This window comes from Agelaius tricolor, unplaced genomic scaffold (genome assembly GCF_023055355.1).
Source record: "Agelaius tricolor isolate 1412-34295 unplaced genomic scaffold, bAgeTri1.0.p SCAF_39, whole genome shotgun sequence".
Lineage (NCBI taxonomy): Eukaryota > Metazoa > Chordata > Aves > Passeriformes > Icteridae > Agelaius > Agelaius tricolor.
Window position 1 is genome coordinate 2,572,970 of NW_027269299.1, and position 18,293 is coordinate 2,591,262.

Genomic DNA, 18,293 nt, shown 5'->3' on the forward strand with positions numbered 1-18,293 from the left:
AAAGTTTACTATGCACAAGGGTCTATGAATATGCAACAGGTTGATGTCAGGAAAAGGTATTGAAGGGCTATCCCCGAAGATAACAGGGGGACTTGGTTCAGTGCCAAGATGCAGCCGGCCATAATAACCTTTGCTCCGTGGTCCTTGTCTCCCCTTGTCCTTTATTAAACTCTAAATCTTCACAGGAGAGTGAACGTGGTTTTTCACAGCCCCGAGCAGAGAGCTCTGCCCGGGGGCTCCGGGCAAAGGCGGCGGCGCTCGGCAGCGGCCCCAGCCCGCCCAGCCCCGGGAATTGCCCCGCACCGGGACAAAATCCTGCCCCGAAGGAGCCCTTGGAACGCCCGTCCGCGGCTCCTCCGTGCCCCAAAGGTCCCGGCAGCTGCCCCCGGTGCTGCCGCAGCTGCGGCTCTGGAGCAGGGAGGCTCTGCGGGACCCCCGGGCTGGGTCCCCTCCCAGCCGTGCCCGCCCCGGGGCTGATGCTCGGCCCGGGCTCTCTCGCTGCTCCGGCTCCCGCACAGCCCCGCTGTGAGCGGGCACCGAGCGCCCGGCGCCGCAGGGCCCCGAGCCCCTGCCCGGCCCAGGGTCAGTGTCCATCGCCGGCCCCTGGCCGGGGCTCCGGCCACTGCCCGGCCCCGGCACAACCTGCAGCTCCCAGCGCAGCTCCCTCCAGCCGGGCACTGCGGGCTCCCGCCGGGCACAACATTCCCTTCATGGCATCTCCGTTATCTCTGCTCACATCTGCACAACCAGCTGCTGCTGAGGCAATCCCAGCTCCCACTGAAGGCTTCCCACCCAAAATGCTGCCTTCAGCTCTGACACACCATTAAGAAATCCAAGAGCAAAAAAAAACTGAATCTGATTAGAGAATCTTGCAAAGTCACATCTGAGAACATTTTGTTATAAAATCACAAATAGTAACAGAAGCTGAGAAAGTCAACAATGATAGAAAACAAGCTTCCAACACTGGGACTAGAAGAGCTCAGGCAATCCATTTGAATGGAAGGAGCCCTCTCTTTCTGACATGTGAGCAATGCCATCGAATTTCTCAAACCAGGCAAATAGGGAGCCCTGGCAGCAGCAGCTTCACACACAGCAATGACACAGAACAGGGCAGGGCAAGAGGCTGCCAAAATTATAACTTCTACTTGCAATGAAGAACCTTTGTTTCCAGTTCTACTCTAGCCACTATTAATATAGAGTCAAAAAGACTAAAACTACTAGTAATAATAAGAACTGTACTATAATTAGCAAAAAAAAAAAAAAAAAAAGATAATGGAAATAAGAAGAATTAATAAAATCCCTGCCATACTTATACTAGGTTTGCATGGCCAGGTTTTGGTGAGGGGCTTTAGGAGCACCTTCTGTGAGAGGCTGCTGGAAGCAGCTGCTCCTCCACGTCCCACAGAGTCAAATCCAGCTGGCTCCAGGATGGACGAGCCGCCGGCCAAGGCTGGCCCAGTTAGAAATGGTGGTAATACCTTTGGGAAAAGAGATTTAAGAAAAAGAAAATGGGTGATTGTGTAGTTGTAACTGTGAGCAGGGAAGAGCAGGGTGAAAACATGTGAGTGAAACAACTCTGCACACCCCAGGGCAGGGCAGGGCAGGGCAGGAGGAGGGGCAGGAGCTGCTCCAGGGGCTGGAGCTGATTGCCCTGAGATTCCCTGGGGCAGCCCCTGGAGAGGCAGCTGGGCCCCTGTAGCCCCTGGAGGGCCCGGAGAGCAGAGATGCACCTGCAGCACCTGCAGCAGCCCGTGCTGGAGCAGGGGGTGCCTGAGCAGGGGCTGTGACCACATGAGAAACCTGTGCTGGAGCAGGGACCCAGCAGGGACCTGCAAAGCCGTGGAGAGAGGAGCCCACGCTGGAGCAGGGTCCTGGCAGGACTTGTGAGCCCATGGGAGAGTGAGGCAGCTGCAGCAGTTTGTGAAGAGCTGCTGTCCGTGAAATGAACTCCCCCTGGAGAAGTTCATGGAGAAGTGTCTCGGGGAGGCACCCCACGGTGCAGCAGGGGAACGACTCCTCTCCCTGAGCAGCAGGAGAAACAACGGGTGAGGAACGGAGCAGAGCCCCCAGTGCCTGTCTCCCTGCACCACTGGGGGAGGAGGCAGAGCTGGGAAGGAGGGAGGATCGGGCAGAAGGTGTTTGTGAAGCTTTAGTTTACTTCTCACTGTCATGCCCTGATCTGGATAGAAATAAATTCAATTAATATCTGTAATTTCAAAAATGCTTTGCCCATGATGGCATTTGCTGAGTGATCTGTCCCAGTCCTTAACTCAAGCTATGAAGCCTTCATTCTATTTTCTATTTTTCTCCCTCCTGCCCATCTCTGGAGGAGAGTGAGAGAGCAGCCATGGTGGGTGCCTGGCATCCAGCCAGGGTGAAGAGACGACACTTCCTTTCCTTCATTCTTTCTTTCCTTCCAGAGGTCACAGTGAAGAGGCTGAGAGGGGCTTTGATGGAGGGAGTGAAGGTGGCGGGGAGTAGCGGGGACAGGAGGCACAGGGATGTGGCACGGGCACCCGAGGGGCCCGTGCAGCTGGCAGGGGGCAAGGCCTGTCCCCCTGGGCCAGCAGCAGCCCCGTGCCCTGCCCAAGGCGCTGCCAGCAGGGGCTGGGCCCCAGAGGCAGGGGCAGAGCCCAGCCCCGAGGGCGGCGTTTGTGCCCCAAGCCCCGTCCAGCCCAGCCTGCCCCGAGTGCGCAGTGAGCCCTGGCACGGCTGCCCTGGACAGCGTGACCGGCTGGGGACACTGAGAGCTGCCCCACTGTGACTCTGCCCTGGGCACTGCACAGGCACCATCCAAACCCCAGCCAGCAGCACCCCTGGGCATGGCCCAGGCACTGGAGAGCATCACAGCCAGCCCCGCTGCTCCTGGTGATGTCCCAGGCACCAGAGCCCATCCCAGCCCTGCTGCTGCTGGGGATGTCCCAGGCACCAGAGCCCATCCCAGCCCTGCTCCGGGTGATGTCCCAGGCACCAGAGCCCATCCCAGCCCTGCTGCTCCTGGTGATGTCCCAGGCACCAGAGCCCATCCCAGCCCCGCTGCTCCTGGTGATGTCCCAGGCACCAGAGCCCATCCCAGCCCCGCTGCTCCTGGTGATGTCCCAGGCACCAGAGCCCATCCCAGCCCCACTCCTGGGGATGTCCCAGGCACCAGAGCCCATCCCAGCCCTGCTCCTGGTGATGTCCCAGGCACCAAAGCCCATCCCAGCCCTGCTCCTGGGGATGTCCCAGGCCCTATGAGTGTCCCAGGTGTGGGACGAGCACCTCAAATGGCTCAGCTTTGACCCAACACCAACGGAGGCACCACCAAGGGCAGCCCTGAGAGTGCACCCAGTGTGGGAAGAGCTCCATGTGCTGCTCCAGCTCCATCCCCCACGGGAGGATCCGCGCTGGATGATCCCCAGTGACCCCGGTGGACAGAGCCCTGGTGGTCTGTGGTGCTGGTGATCCCTGATGAGAAGACACCTGGCTGGGGCCTCCATATCCTCCTGGCTCCCCACCCCATGGCCTGGATTTTCTTTTCATTTCTCTTTGCCCTTCCAAACCTCCTAAAAGCAGGGTAAAAATAAAGACGTTGAGCTAAGACAAGGATGGGGACACGGGGGGTCTTGCAGGGGATGTGGGGGATGCTGGGTGTGAGGGACTTGAGGGTTCCTGGGAGAGACTTGGGGCTTGCTCAGGGCTTTGGGGACACCAGGCTGAGCGGCTCCAGTTGCACTGGGAGACCCTGGAGGAGGTTCTGGGACAGCTGATCAAGGACCCCCTGCCCCGGAACTGTCCCCATGTGCCCCCATCCCAATGCCTCGTGTCCCCTGTAGCGGCTGCCCCATTCCCACAGTCACTCCCCTTTCCCCGGCCCATTCCCATGTCCCCCCTATCCCGTTCCCGTCCTGCTCCCATCCCAGTCCAGATCCCATTCCCTGTCCCTGTCCTGTATTCCTGATCCCTGTACCGTATTTCCAGTGCCATTTCAGGTCCCTGGCCCTGTCCCCATCCTCATTCCCGGTCCCTGTCTGCAATCCCGGTCCCTGTCTCCATTCCCTGTTCCCATTCCCGGTCCCTGTCCCCATTCCCATTCCCTGTCCTCGTTCCCTGCTCCTATTCCCGGTCCCTGTCCCCATTCCCCGTTCCCGGTCCCCATTCCCATCCCCTGTCCCCATTCCCGGTCCCTGACCCCATTCCCTATCCCCATTCCCGGTCCCTGTCCCCATTCCCCATTCCCATTCCCCATTCCCATTCCTGGTCCCTGACCCCATTCCCTATTCCCATTCCTGGCCCCTGTCCCCATTCCCTGTCCCCTCTCACCGGACGCCGCCAACATCGCTCCGGCCCTCCCGGCCTCACGTGACCGAGGAAGCCCCGCGCTGCTCCCACCCACCAATCCCAGCGCGCGATCGCTCCCGTATTTGCATAACCACGCCCTTTGGCCTGGCTCCGCCCCCCGCCGGCTGCAGCCGCGTCCTGGCGCTGTTTGCTCCCAGTTCCCTCCCAGCGCTCCCAGTAAGAGCGGGACCGGCAGGGAGAGCGCTCCCAGTTCCTGCCCGGTGCTCCCACCATCGTTCCCAGCGCTCCCAGTAAGAGCATCACCGGCAGGGAGAGCGCTCCCAGTTCCTGCCCGGTGCTCTCACCATCATTCCCAGCGCTCCCAGTAAGAGCATCACCGGCAGGGAGAGGGTTCCCAGCTCCTGCCCGGTGCTCCCACCATCGTTCCCAGCGCTCCCAGGATCGCTCCCAGTGCCGGGCGGGGCGGGGCCGCTTTGGAACCCCCCCAGGGCAGAGCGCGGCTGCTTTTGGGTGCCGGCACTGCCCGGGCCGGGCTGGGAGCGGAGATGGAGCGGGAGGGAGAGGAGGGAGAGAGGATGAGGAAAAGGAAAGGCAAAGGGAAAGGGAGGATCGAGAAGAAAGGAGGAGCAGGAGCAGGCGGAGCAGGAAGAGGAGGGACAGAGGAGGAGCAGGAGGAGGAGCAGCACCAACCCCACGCGGTTCCCCCGCTCGGGCCGGGGTCCCCCGGCATCGCCCCCCCGGAACCGCAGGTGAGCGGGGAGCTCACCCCAAATGCATCGGGCGGTCTCCGGCAGGGTGGTTTGGCAGGGCAGGGGATGTTTGGATCTTGCAGGACCCCAAAGCTGGGCCGGAAATTGCCCTGGAGTGATCTTGGGGTGTCCCACGTGGCGATTGCCGGTACCTGCAGGCAGGGGAGTGATGTTGGGTTTGGGGATCCCCGGGAGAGCTGGGGGAGAACGTGGGAGCCCTGGAGTGGGGAGAGCGCAGAGGGGCGATGCCGGAGCCGGGGGATCCCCAGCAGCCTGGAGGAATGGGGGAGGCTGGGGATGAGCAGGGTCCGGGCCCCCGAGGCTGGAGGGAGCAGTGACTTCTCCACCTGCACTTGGGCAGCGGGACCATTAAACCCACCATGCTGATCCCTTGTTTTTCCCCAAACCAGGATTCCCACACCTTGGCCAGATGGAGCAGGAGACTGCGAGGAAGAGGAAGATGGCGAAGGACACCCAGGCAGATGAGGAGGAAGTCAGTGCCCCTTTCCCCCTCTCTCCTGCTCCATCTCCCAGCCCAGCACGGCCCCGGCTGCAGGACAACCCTGCTGCCATCGCCGTCCTGCTGGGGATGCACTGGGGGGATCTCCTTCCCCTTCCCTCTGGCATGGAGGCAAATCCCATCCTCTCCTTGTCCTTCCTCCCCCAGGGAAGGAGCTGAGGATGGAGAGCAGGGAGGACAAATCCCCACAGCAGAACCTCATGGAAGAGGCCTTTTTGAGCGACTCCAGGGCACAGGAATCCAATGGGGAGGAAAAACCTTGGAGATCCTGCAGGACGAGGGGCTCCAAACCCAGCACAGGGTGCTCTGAAGAGGAAAGACCCAACCTGAGCCAGGAAGGTGGACAGAGCTTCAGCCAGAGCTCGGAGCTGGTGGCCCAGGAGCAGCTTCATGATGGGGAGAAGGCCCACAAGTGCTTGGAGTGTGGGAAGAGCTTCAGGCAGAGCAGCACCCTGATCAGCCACCAGATGATCCACACTGGGGAATGGCCCTATGAGTGTTGGGAATGTGGGAAGGGCTTCAGCTGCAGCTCCACCTGTTGGATTGGCAGAAGAAATGCAGTACTCAATATGAGTGATCAGCAAGTCTCAAACTTTATTGATAGTCTCACTTATTTATATTGGTGGTAATGAAGCTCATACATATTGCAAGGCTAAGCTCATTATTGGTTAGTTACTTATCAACCAACTATGCCTACTTCTGCATTCTTATGGTTATTCTGTTGCTACTTCTACATTCTTGTAGTTATTCTATTGAAACTATCTTCATATTTTTGGCAAAAGATCCTCTTCCCTATCCTGTTGTTCACCAAGGGCACAATGCCCTTGTCCACTATTGGACACTGACTGCTGACTCCTAGACTTGTCTCCTTGTTGCTTAACCAACGGTATTATGTCTACATGACCTTTCTCAGCTAGCCAACTGTCCACAAAGCTCTCCACACTTCCTCCGTTTTTCTGTTGAACAAGCATGGTCTGATTAAATGCAGCAGATATCATCCTTTGCACCATGTTCTGTAGGCACATGCAAAACCACGGCAAAATTAATACTACTAACAAAGCTATAATGCCCACTATAATGCTGACCTTAACAATAGAGCGTAACCATGATCCCAGGCCTAAAGATTGGAGCCATTCATCAATATCAGCCCAATTCTACCTGTAAGTTTCCAGTTAACCTCCGCAACTCAGAGAGTTGGGAGTGGATGGATCATGAATGGTCAGAAAGGTTCATGCAACGCATGCCTTCAAATTTTTCACAACCATGGCCTTGTGCAAGTAAAAGAAAATCAATTGCAGCTCTATTTTGAAGCGTTGCATGGCGAATAGAATCAACATCAAGCAAAAGGCTAGAAAGCACCATAGAAGTGGCATTGGTTTGCTTCGCAAGCCAGCATCCCAACTTATTTAGGGTGGCATGGGTGCCTGCTGCTGCCACCCCTGGAGCCAGAAAGCTACCAACTGAGCTATCTAGGCTGCAGGGCTCCCATACTATGCATCTGATCATTGATGGCACGTAGATCATGCAGGAGACGACACCTGCCAGGATCATCTCCTCTTGATCACAAAAACAGGAGCACTCCAAGGACTAACAGATAACCGGAGATGTCCTTGGTCAAATTGCTCCTGCACCAGCTTGTGTGCCTGAATGAGACTTTCCCCTTTTAAGGGCCATTGCTCAACCCACACCAGGTCCTCTGTTTTTCATCGGAGTGGGATCAGGAAAGTCCATGCAATGGCCGTTAGCCCAAAGGGTGCTCATTTGTCAGCACTACTCCCATTTGAGCCAAAATATCCCGACCAATGAGGCACTGCACAGTAGGGGGCAAAGGTACAATTGAGAAAACATTCTGTAAACTTTTTCCGCCAATAGTTACAGATAACATGGGTGATTTTCTTGCAAGTGTTAGGCCTCCAACCCTGGTAACTGTCCCTGTGGTTGGCTGTAATGGCCAGTTGTGGGGCCAGAAATCTGGACTAATAATGCTGGAGTCCGCACCAGTATCTAATAAACCTTCCAAGGTTTGCCTCCCACCCTGCTACTCTATTATTACAGTGCGCTTTGGTCGATCATTCAGGTTCCTTGTTAATAGAGTGAGTCCTCCAGTGGAACCAAAGCCTCGTTCCCCTCTCGACTGTGATTGATGAGGGGTAAAGTTTTAGTCATCTGCTCCAATGGAACCAATTGAGCTATCCTCTCTTGATTCGTACTGGCGGAAAAGGAATATGCACCATGGCACAAAAATTTCCCCCATATAATCAGCGTCTATTATCCCGGCTAAAACAAACAATCCCATCATAATGGCTGATGATTGTCCCAGGAGCAAAGCTCGGATAGGTTGTCCATCAATGATGATTGGTCCCTTTATTCCAGTCGGAACCTTTTCCGGTTGGGTGGTCATCAATGTTACTGCTGCTGCGGCTGCCACATCCAGCCCGAGGCTCCCGCGGTGGCTGGTTGAAGGGAAGCTGGGCTGAGGTGTTGACAGGTTGAAGGGAAGCTGGGCTGAGGTGTTGACAGCAGCTACTTGTGTCTGGGCACGGCGGCTTGTGGACGCGCTGGCCTTCCCGTTTCCCGAGCGGCGTCGGCAGGCTACGGTGTTGTGGGTATCCTGGTGTTGTGGGTAAACGACAATTTTGGCACCAGACGCTGGCTGCTTGACAAGCCCTTCGGGTATGGCCTATGCTTCCACACCGGTAACATTTAAATCGGCCAGCAGATGGAGCCCGTGGAGTATTTGTTGCTGCTGCTTGTAGGGGTGCAAGAGCAGCTAACACCTGACTGTGAGGCTGCTGCCTGTTTTTGTAATCCTGCTCCTAACTCCTTAATAGCTTCTACTAACATCGCTTGATTTCCTATGGGCACATTTGCCAATCGTTCTAAAGCTTCTTCTATAGACCAATTAGCTCTTAGGGTATTTAATACGTTCCTTGTAGCCTGATTACAGTTCTTGAGTGCGCATTGTTTCAACAAAGTACCCTTCATGAAATCAGGGACTCCTGCCCGCTCGATAGCGTTGGCTGCCTTATCTATAAAAGATCCGAATGACTCATCTCTTCCTTGCTTTATTCCCATATAAGAGGGGACCCCGCCTGGCTCTTTTATCCTATCTATAGCCAACAGCACCAGGTGCATAGCCTCCCGACATTTATCAGGACCGAGTAACGCCTGTGCTTCTGTCCGAAGAAAAGGCCCTAGACCCATTAGCTCCTCTAGGGTTATCCCGTGTAACGGGTCGCCTGGCTGCCGTATTACTGCTACGCATTCCTGGCAGAGTGCCTGCCAGTGTGCATTAAACAAGAGCTGCTGATGCTGAGTGAAGATAAGCTTCGCTATTCCACTGCAATCAGCCAGCAGTAACACCTGAGTCCCCTGGATATAGTCAAGCATTTGTTTTGTGGGCTCACTGGTTAGCCCAAATTGACTAACTGGGGACCGTAATTGCGACAGCAGCTTCCAGTCTAGAGCAGTTATTGTTGCTTGAAACCCGCCCCCTGCCACAGGTGAATATATCACTGGACAAGCAACATCCATAGCTGCTTTTATAGGCTCTTTATCCCCCGTAACGATGATATCTTTTGCTACCGCTGCCCATGCCTCCCTTCGCCCCTGTGCAATGGCCCCCGCTAGGTCACTCTCTGACCCAGGGATCGGCTCATTACCAGGAGGAGGAGATGGAGGGTTTGACACAGGCGGTGCAGGCAGTGCTGTTGTAGCACAGGCGGGGAGTGAGCTGCTGCTTGAAGCAGGAGCTGATGTTGGTGGCAAAATGACTGCAGATGTGGCAGGAGGTCACGGACAATTGAACCAGTCCCCATAACTCTTATTCTTATCATGCGCCATGCTAGATTGCTGCGCAGCCTTCTTTTCTGCCTGATATTGTAATGACTCATTATGCACAACTCGCCATAGCTTTCCCAACTTTTTTGCAGTTTTATTTTCATCTATAACTGCCTCCCACAGCGTGTCCCCAAATTTACGCCACTCCGTTAGTTCATGTACTGTATGAGGATTTTGAAAAATTCCTTGTTCACACCCGTAAGCTAACCTGGGAAGCTCTTTCTGCAAATCTATGCCCTTAACCTGACGCTTTTGTAAAAAGCAAGTAAATAAATCATATGCTGCTTGCCTTTCTCTTTCCATTTTAAGAATGTCAGTGCTGTTGCAGCCCTACAAGGTCTCGGCAGCACGTATCGGCCGGGCTCTTTGTTGAGGTCACCCAGGGCGCGGCACCTTCCCTTTTTCAGCGGTGCTTGTTCGCCGTCCTTGCTGCGACAGGACCCGAACTCCTACACCGATCCACCGTGGTTGCCGTTACAGGAATCACATTGCAGGGTCACCATATGTGGGAAATCAGCACAAGAAATGCGGCACTCAATATGCGTGATCAGCAAGTCTCAAACTTTATTGATAGTTCACACATATTTATATTGGTGTTAATGAAGCTTATACATATTGCAAAGCTGAGCTCATTATTGGTTAATTACTTATTGGCTAACCACACCTATATTCTGATGGTTATTTTGTTACTACTTCTACATTCTTGTGGTTATTCTGCTGAAACTATCCTCATATTTTTGGCAAAAGATCCTCTCCCCCATCCTGCTGTTGCACCAAGGACACAATGTCCTTGTCAGTGGTTGGACACCAACTGCTGAATCCTAGACTTGTCTCTGTCTAACTTAAGCAATGGTATTATGTCGACGTTACCTTTCTCAGCTAGCCAACTGTCCACAAAGCTCTCCACATTGCCTTATCCTAATGAGCCCTGTGGTGCATTTGGAGCTGAGCCCTTGAACCTCAGGGCCTGGGAGGAGATTGCACAAACCTTTCCAGGATTCAAAGTCAGAAGAAAACTCCAAAGTGTCTCAGAGCATTAGTGGGTCTCACTGAGATCCATCGCGAACACAGGCTCCTCATGGACTCCTTGGAGGAGAGAATTGGTGGCCAGGATGGCACAAAAATCTCTTGGACACTCAGTGTGGAAAGGAAAATCCAAACTACCTTAAAAAACTTGAGTATCTCCAAGCATTACTGAGCACCACTGAGTGCCAGTACAAAGCTCTCAGGGGACTCATTAAAGCAGATAATTGGGGCCATGACTGCACAAACCTTTCACAGAGTCTGTATCAAAAGGGAAACACCAAGTACCTTCAAATAACTGAAGTACCCTGAAGCATTAATGAGCCCCACTGAGTGTTGTTACTGACAAAGCCTCTCCAAGGACTAATTACAGCAGATAATTGGAGGCCATGATTGCACAAACCTCTCAGAGACTCCCGGGCAAAAGCCAAAGCCAAAGTCCTTTGAAAAACCTGCAGCCCCTGCAGGGAGCATGAAGGAGCCCCCAGGGCCATTGCTGAGCAAGGCTCCCCAGGGACTCCTTGCAGCAGATCCTTGAGGCCACTGGGATGTGGGCTAGGGGGGGATGCTGAGGGCAGCACAAGGGGCTGACAGTGCCCAGCCTGGCTGGGGCTGTGCCAGGAGGCCCCAGGGCCTCAGCACAAGGTGTCTCCTCCCAGCCCTTGCTGGCACAGACCCTGCTGTGCCCCAGGGCACCAAGACTTGGCTTCTCTTTGTCCCCACCTGTCATCACTGCCTGCAGTTCTCTGCTCTGCCTGGGGCCTGGGGACACTTGCTCAGTCCTGTCCCTCTCTGGGACCCATTAAAAGTCCAAGAAACTTTGGAGTTGGATTCTGCCTTGGAGTTCTGCAGAGGTTTCTTCAGCTCCCTCTCAGGGACTGATGTCCAGGGCCTGAGCACAAAGCCCCAGAGGCTGATTAAAGTCCTTGTGTTGTGTCTGTGCTGCTGAGCTGGGCTGGGCTCCTGGCACAGAGGCAGCTCCTGCTCACCAAGAAGAGCTTCAAAAGCACATTTCTCTGGATGAGCAGCTCTTGTGCCAGCCCAGCAGGGCTGGGGCACTGCCTGCAGCCAGCCCGGGCACAGCACAGAGGCACAGAGAGCTTCAATCACTCAGGGCTGGGAAGGGGCTGAGAAGTGCCTGGGGCACAATCACTGCCAGCCCTTGGCACAGGAACCTCTGGCTGCAGGACAGTGCAGCTGCAGCTCCTGGAGCCATCTCCTCAAGCTGGAACATGCCAATGCCTGCAGAGCCTGTGAGTACATTCTCTGCTTGTCTCTTGTGCAGAGCAGCCAGGGGTGCCCAGGGCTGTCCTGCAGAGCAGGGTCCTGCAGCCCAGGGTGCTGTGCTGGGGCAGGGACTCTGCTGCCTGCCAGGGACAGCTCTCAGCCAGCCCTGGCAGCTGCTCCCAGCGCTGGGGAGAAGCTCTGGGGGGAAGGAGCCGCCCTGAGCAGGGCCGGGGCTGCTGCTGAGAGGGGCTGGGTGGGGCAGGGCTGCTCCCAGCTCCAGACCAGCCTGGGCACAGCGCCGGAGGGCACTTCCCAAAGAAGGTAAGCCTGGGATTGCTGGAAAGATCAGGAGCTTTCCTGAGAGTGTTTTCTGTTTCCTGCTTGGAGCAGGGTGGGAAAGTTGGGGTGATGGCAAAAAGATTATTGCTTTTTATACATTTCTGATACATTCATAGCTCTGTAAATTACTATTATATAGTTATAAATCTACATTCCTTACTTAACACTACTAAATTCCTATTAACTATATTAAACTACTCTTATATACTTATATAAATATAATCCTTAATTAACTCTAGTACATTTCCTAACCATTCTCTTAGATTTTAGAAAAATGAGCTCACTGTCAAAATACATTCCTGAAATACTGTCTTATCAGTCTTATTATCAAATAGTCCTATTGTCAGGAAGAAAACCTACAAAAACATTTTTTTATTGACCAGAATGTGAGCAGTCATAACAAAAAGTGAAGGTAAAGAAGCCCTTGGACCTATTCCAATGCATTGAGCCAGGGTGTGTAACTGGGGCAACTGAATCTGCTATTGGATGTTCCTGTTAAATATCCTAATTAATCAACCTTGATAAATTGTTGAAGTCAGGCACCGGGTGTGCCCCATCCCCACTGGGACACCTGGAAGCTTCCAATTTATGTCTGGTTTTTACTTTACTGTTCTAACCCTGTTGCAAGGGTTGTTTTTTTGTTTGTTTTTTTTTTTTTTCTCTTTTGATTATAGACAACAGGGGGATGAGAGGAGCAGAACAGGAATTGTAATCAGATACAGAATATTCTGAGTTGAAAGGGACACACAGGATCATCCAAGGAGTGTTTGAACATTTACAGAGACTCCAGAACTGTAAGTTTGGGTGGTCAGTGTCCCTGCTGGGAGCCTCCCAAAGGGCCCTCAGCCACTCCTCAGCCCTGCACAGCAGCAGCATCACCTTTGCAGGGCCCAGCAGGGCTCTCCTGAGCTGCCCTTGCCCAGCTGCACACAGAGCCTGCCCCAGCCAGGGCCCTGCACACAGGCAGGTTTCTGTAGGGCCCCAGCCAGGGCATGCAGGCTGGGATGGGCTCTGTGAGCGCTGGCAGGGACAAGGCTCCTCTCAGCAGGGAATGTCCAGGCCCAGGGAGATGCTCAGGGAAGGAGAGGGGGCTGGAGAGAGCAGGGCTGGGGCAGGAGGGCACTGTTGGTGTGTGGGAGGTGCCGGGCACAGCTGGGCACGGGAACACTGTCCTGAGTGCCCGGCTGTCTCTGCCCTGCCCTCTCAGGCACAGCACCACAACATCTGCTCTTGGTTCTGCCCTGCCCTGACATTGGCACTGTTACCTGCTGCTCTCAGGGAGGCTCTGGCATCTGCAGCAGCTGAGTCAGGCACTGCCCTTGGCATTCCTGCCAGGCAGGGCTGTCCATGGGAATGGGGTGTCCAAGCTTCCCTGGCACCTGTGGGGCTGTGGGCAAAGCAGTCCATGGGAAAGGGGAATGAGCTGAGCCCCCTCCCTGAGATCCCATCATGGGCACAGCCAGGGATCTCCTTGCTGTGCCCTGCCAGGCTCTGAGCTGCCCTCCTGGGTGCAAATCTGTGCCAGAGCCTCTGGGAGTTCCCTGAATGTCCCACAGGGAAGGGCAGAGCTGCCACAGCTGAGGAAATGCTGCTGGGTTTGCCCAGGGAGCCGTGAGTGTCCTTGGCACAAGGGGGTGCTCAGACCTTGCCCAGAGACCTTGAGAGAGGGTGAGACATTCAGGGATCCCTCTGCTCTGGGCAGGGTCTGGTTTATCCCAGGGTGACCCGGGAGTGTGATTGTGCTCTGATTGCAGCCAAAGGTGCAAAGCCAGGGCAGTTGGGAACAAGCCCATCCAGCCCCTCACATTCCCTCAGCCACAGGGAATCCTTTGCCTCTCCCATCTCTCAGTGGCAAACTCTGAGTGCAGAAGAAATGCTGGGAATTTGTGACCTCAGAGAGCCAGGAATGATGTGTGGGTAGGAAAACAATTCCTAAAACCAACTCATGCCATCTATTTCCTTTAGAAGTTTCCTTTAGGAGTGCAGATGCTACCAAGACTTTCTGCATTAGGAGTGATTCCCCTGACAAATCTTGAATATCCAGCCTTGTCCCTCTGCCCCATGGCCACAAACCCAGGGCAGTAGGGCAGGGATGGCTCCTCAAGAGCGCCCATGCACAGGCCTGGCTGCTCCTCCACACTCAGCCAGCACAACTGGAGCTCAGGCAGGGACCTGGGTGAAGGTTTTCCCAAAGCAGGAACAAGGCTGGGTGACTCCCAGTGGGACAGTCTGCAGGGAATGGCCCAGGTTTGGCCCAAAGCAGCCTCTCCTGACTTGTCACTGTCCTTTCTCCATGAACAGGTGCCCATGTGCAGCCCCAGCAAATGTCCAACAGCAGCTCCATCAGGCACTTCCTGCTGCTGGCATTGGCAGACACGCAGCAGCTGCAGCTCCTGCACTTCTGCCTCTTGCTGGGCATCTCCCTGGCTGCCCTCCTGGGCAACGGCCTCATCATCAGCGCCGTAGCCTGCGGCCACCACCTGCACACGCCCATGTTCTTCTTCCTGCTCAACCTGGCCCTCAGCGACCTGGGCTCCATCTGCACCACTGTCCCCAAAGCCATGCACAATTCCCTCTGGGACACCAGGGACATCTCCTACACTGGATGTGCTGGACAGGTCTTTTTCTTTCTGTTCTTCATCTCAGCAGAGTATTCCCTCCTGACCATCATGTGCTACGACCGCTACGTGTCCATCTGCAAACCCCTGCACTACGGGACCTTCCTGGGCAGCAGAGCTTGTGCCCACATGGCAGTAGCTGCCTGGGCCAGTGCCTTTCTCAATGCTCTTGTGCACACAGCCAATACATTTTCCCTGCCCCTGTGCCATGGCAATGCCCTGGACCAGTTCTTCTGTGAAATCCCACAGATCCTCAAGCTCTCCTGCTCCAAATCCTACCTCAGGGAAATTGGGCTTCTGGTGTTTTCCATCTGTTTAGGACTCGGATGTTTTGTGTTCATTGTTTTCTCCTATGTGCAGATCTTCAGGGCTGTGCTGAGGATTCCCTCTGAGCAGGGACGGCACAAAGCCTTTTCCACCTGCCTCCCTCACCTGGCTGTGCTCTCCCTGTTTGTAAGCACTGCATTGTTTGCCCACCTGAAGCCCCCCTCCATGTCCTCCCCATCCCTGGATCTGGCCCTGTCAGTTCTGTACTCGGTGGTGCCTCCAGCCCTGAACCCCCTCATCTACAGCCTGAAGAACCAGGAGCTCAAGGCTGAAGTGTGGAGACTGATGACTGGATGCTTTCAGAAACATTAAACTGCTGGCCAGTGTCTGCCAATCACTTGTAATAAAAGTCAGCTGTGATATTCCTTTTTGGTTTCATTTTGGAGGTTCTTTTCCTTTGTTTTATTTTTTTCATATTGTCTGCAGAGAAATGTCACTTTTTGTGCTATTTCTCATTTTGTTTCTCTCCACCTTCCCTGTGGCCACAGACTGTGTCAATGAGGGGCTGCACTCTCGGTGGCTTTAAAGGAACTAAGGGATCTCCCAGCAGAGTTTTCTGCAGAGATGCCCTTGTGTTGCCTTCTCTGGAGCTGCAGCAGCAATGTCTGTGTGCAGAGCTGGGGCAGATCAGTGCTGGCCCAGCAGCTGTGCCCAGCAGCAGCAGCAGCAGCAGCACTTGGTGTTGCCAGTGCTGCTGCCGTGGCCCTGCCCCGCTGCCCTGGTGGCCCTGGTGTTGCTGCAGGGCCTGAGTGCTCTCGGGGCTGGGCACAGCCCTGGGGGTGGCAGTGCCAGGGCTGCAGCAGGGACAGGCCATGGGCACTGCTGGGGCAGCGCTGACGCCTCAGGCCAGGCCCTGGGGGCTCCAGGCTCCTTGCCCAGGCTCTCTCAAGAACACGGCCAGGCCAATGCTCAGCACAGAAACCCCGGTGAGCAGCCCCAGGCTGGCTGTGGGCAGGCTGGGGGCAAACAGCATGGCTGGGGCTCTGCAAGGGCCCTGGGGCAGACGGGAAGGAGCAGCAGAGCAGGGGCTGATCCATGCCCAGTGCGCTGCACAGCCCAGGGCAGCGTCCCAGAGCGTCCTCATGCAGCTGCCAACAACATCCCCCCTCTGCAGCCCTGGCCTCTCCCCCAGCTCACACAGGTGCCCCATCCTTGCAGGCACAGACACGGCAGCACTGCCTCAGCAGCCCCTGTTTGCATTGCACACAGCAGGAGGCAGCACCCCCATGCTGTTGCTGTGGGGACATGAACCTGAGGGAGCACAAATGCCATCAGCCCCTGGGGCCAGCAAGGGCTGAAGGACACCAGGGAAACCACTCGGCTTTGTCCTGGCCTCTGCACTCAGCCAGAAAGTTTGTTCCCATCAGCTGGGAGTTTCCTGTGCCACTGCAGACGCTGTTGCTCAGAGCCAGGGCGGCCTGGCATCCACCCCCAAACTGCCCTCAGCATTTCCTTGGCTGAACCTTTGCTTTCTTTACTCTTCCCTGGTACAAATTTCTTCCCATTGCCCACCTTCGTTCCCTGCCCTGCAAACAGCCCATCCCTGTTTGCCCTTTCCTCTCTGGCCCCACTCCCCATTGCAGTTCCTGACTTGTCCCCATAGGAACGTCCCTTGGGCAGCAGGATCATCCTACAAGTGTTGCAGGAATTGTCTGCAGGCTCCTGCAGTGCCTGGTGCTGCTCCCTTGCCAGAGGCACCCCAGGCCAGGGGGGCACATCTGGGCTGCTGTGTCTGCCTCTGGGGCTCCCTGTTCTGGGCAGTGAGGAGAGGCTGCAGAGGCTCTGCAGGACTGACAGGATGGGCTTGGGGGCTGGCAGGAGAAGCTGAGGAACCTGGGCTGCTGGAGCTGCTGAAGAGGAGGCCCAGGGCTCATCCTGCAACTGCTCCAAGGGTGGTTCCAGAGAATCCCAGAATCAGCAGGGTTGGGAAAGGCTTTGGAGATCATCAAGTCCAACCTGTGTCCTGACACTGCCTTGTGTCCCCTGAGCCTCCTCTTCTCCAGGATAAACAACCCCAGCTCCCCCAGCCACTCCTCACAGGACTTGTGCTCCAGACCCCTCCCCAGTCTTGTTGCCCTTCTCTGGACACACTCCAGCCCCTCCATGTCCTTCCTGAATTGGGGGGCTCAGCAATGGATACAGCACTCGAGGTGCTGCCCAAGCAGTGCTGAGCACAGGGGAAGAATCCCTGCCCTGCTCCTGCTGGCCACACCATTCCTGATCCAGACCAGGAGCCATTGGCCTTCTTGGCCACCTGGGCACACTGCTGCCTCATGTCCAGCCTGCTGTCCATCAGTCCCTGCAGGTCCCTTTCTGCCTGGCTGCTCTCCAGCCACTCTGTCCCCAGCCTGTAGTGCTGCAGGGGTTGTTGTGGCCAAAGTGCAGGGCCTGGCACTGGGACTTGTTAAACCTCACCTTGTTGGATTTGGGCCCTGGATCCAGCCTGTCCAGGGCCCTGTGCAGAGCCCTCCTACCCTGCAGCAAATCAACACTCCCAGACAACTTGGTGTCACCACGGTTCCATGAGACCCCAGAGTGTCCCAGTGGTCACCATGATTCCATGAGGCCTCCCAGTGTCACAATGTTCCTTTGGTTCCATGGGACCCCATGGTGTCACAAAGTCCCTGGGATCCTTGGGCCCTGCAGTGTCACAATGACACCATGGTCCCAAAGGCCCTGCAGTGTCACAATGGATCCTTGGTTCCATGAGGTCTGGCAGTGCAGCAATGCTCTCCTTGTTCCACAATGTCACAATGGCCTCTTGGTCCCAAGAGCCACCACTGGGTGTCAAACATGTTTCCTTCATTCCATGAGTCCCTGAGGAGCAGCCCTGGCCCCTCGGTTCCATGGGGCCCTGCAGTGTCACAATGGCCCCATCACGACACCAGGTCCTGCTGTCACAATGCTCTGCATGGTTCCACAAAGCCCTGCAGGGTCACAATGGCCTCTGTGGTTCCAGCAGGACCCAGACTGTCACCATGGACTCCTTGCTTCCATTCTGCCCCACAGTGTCACCATGGCCCCTTGGCTCTATGCTGCCATGTAGTACACAGTGTCACCATGGTCCTCTTAGTGCCACCAGGCCCCGCAGTGTCACCATGGCCCCTTGCTTCCCCAGGGCCCTGCAGTGTCACAATCATCTGAGAATCAACCAGGCTGGAAAAGACCTTGGAGAGCATCAAGTCCAACCTGGCACCCAACACCACCTTGTCACCCAGACCATGGCACTGATTGCCACATCCAGTCTTTCCTTAAACACTTCCAGGGACAGTGACTAACTTACCTCTCTGGGCAGCCAGTTCCTGTGACCTAACACTGTGCTGCCCAAACAGAACTGAGCACAGGGGAAGAATCACTCCTGCTGGGCAC

At 55.6% G+C, this 18,293-nt stretch overlaps 2 protein-coding genes across 2 annotated transcripts in view; one reads left to right on the top strand and one right to left on the bottom strand.

Moving 5' to 3' along the window:
- The window catches only part of LOC139603513 (zinc finger protein 594-like), a gene marked incomplete at its 5' end in the record, with an annotated part of 428,549 nt that overhangs the window by 338,382 nt on the left and 71,874 nt on the right, over positions 1 to 18,293 (bottom strand). The window lies entirely within an intron of this gene.
- On the top strand, positions 14,304 to 15,555 carry LOC139603481 (olfactory receptor 14J1-like). Its single transcript, XM_071454453.1, has one exon. The coding sequence runs from the start codon at positions 14,304 to 14,306 to the stop codon at positions 15,234 to 15,236; it is 933 nt and encodes a 310-aa protein (XP_071310554.1). The 3' UTR covers positions 15,237 to 15,555.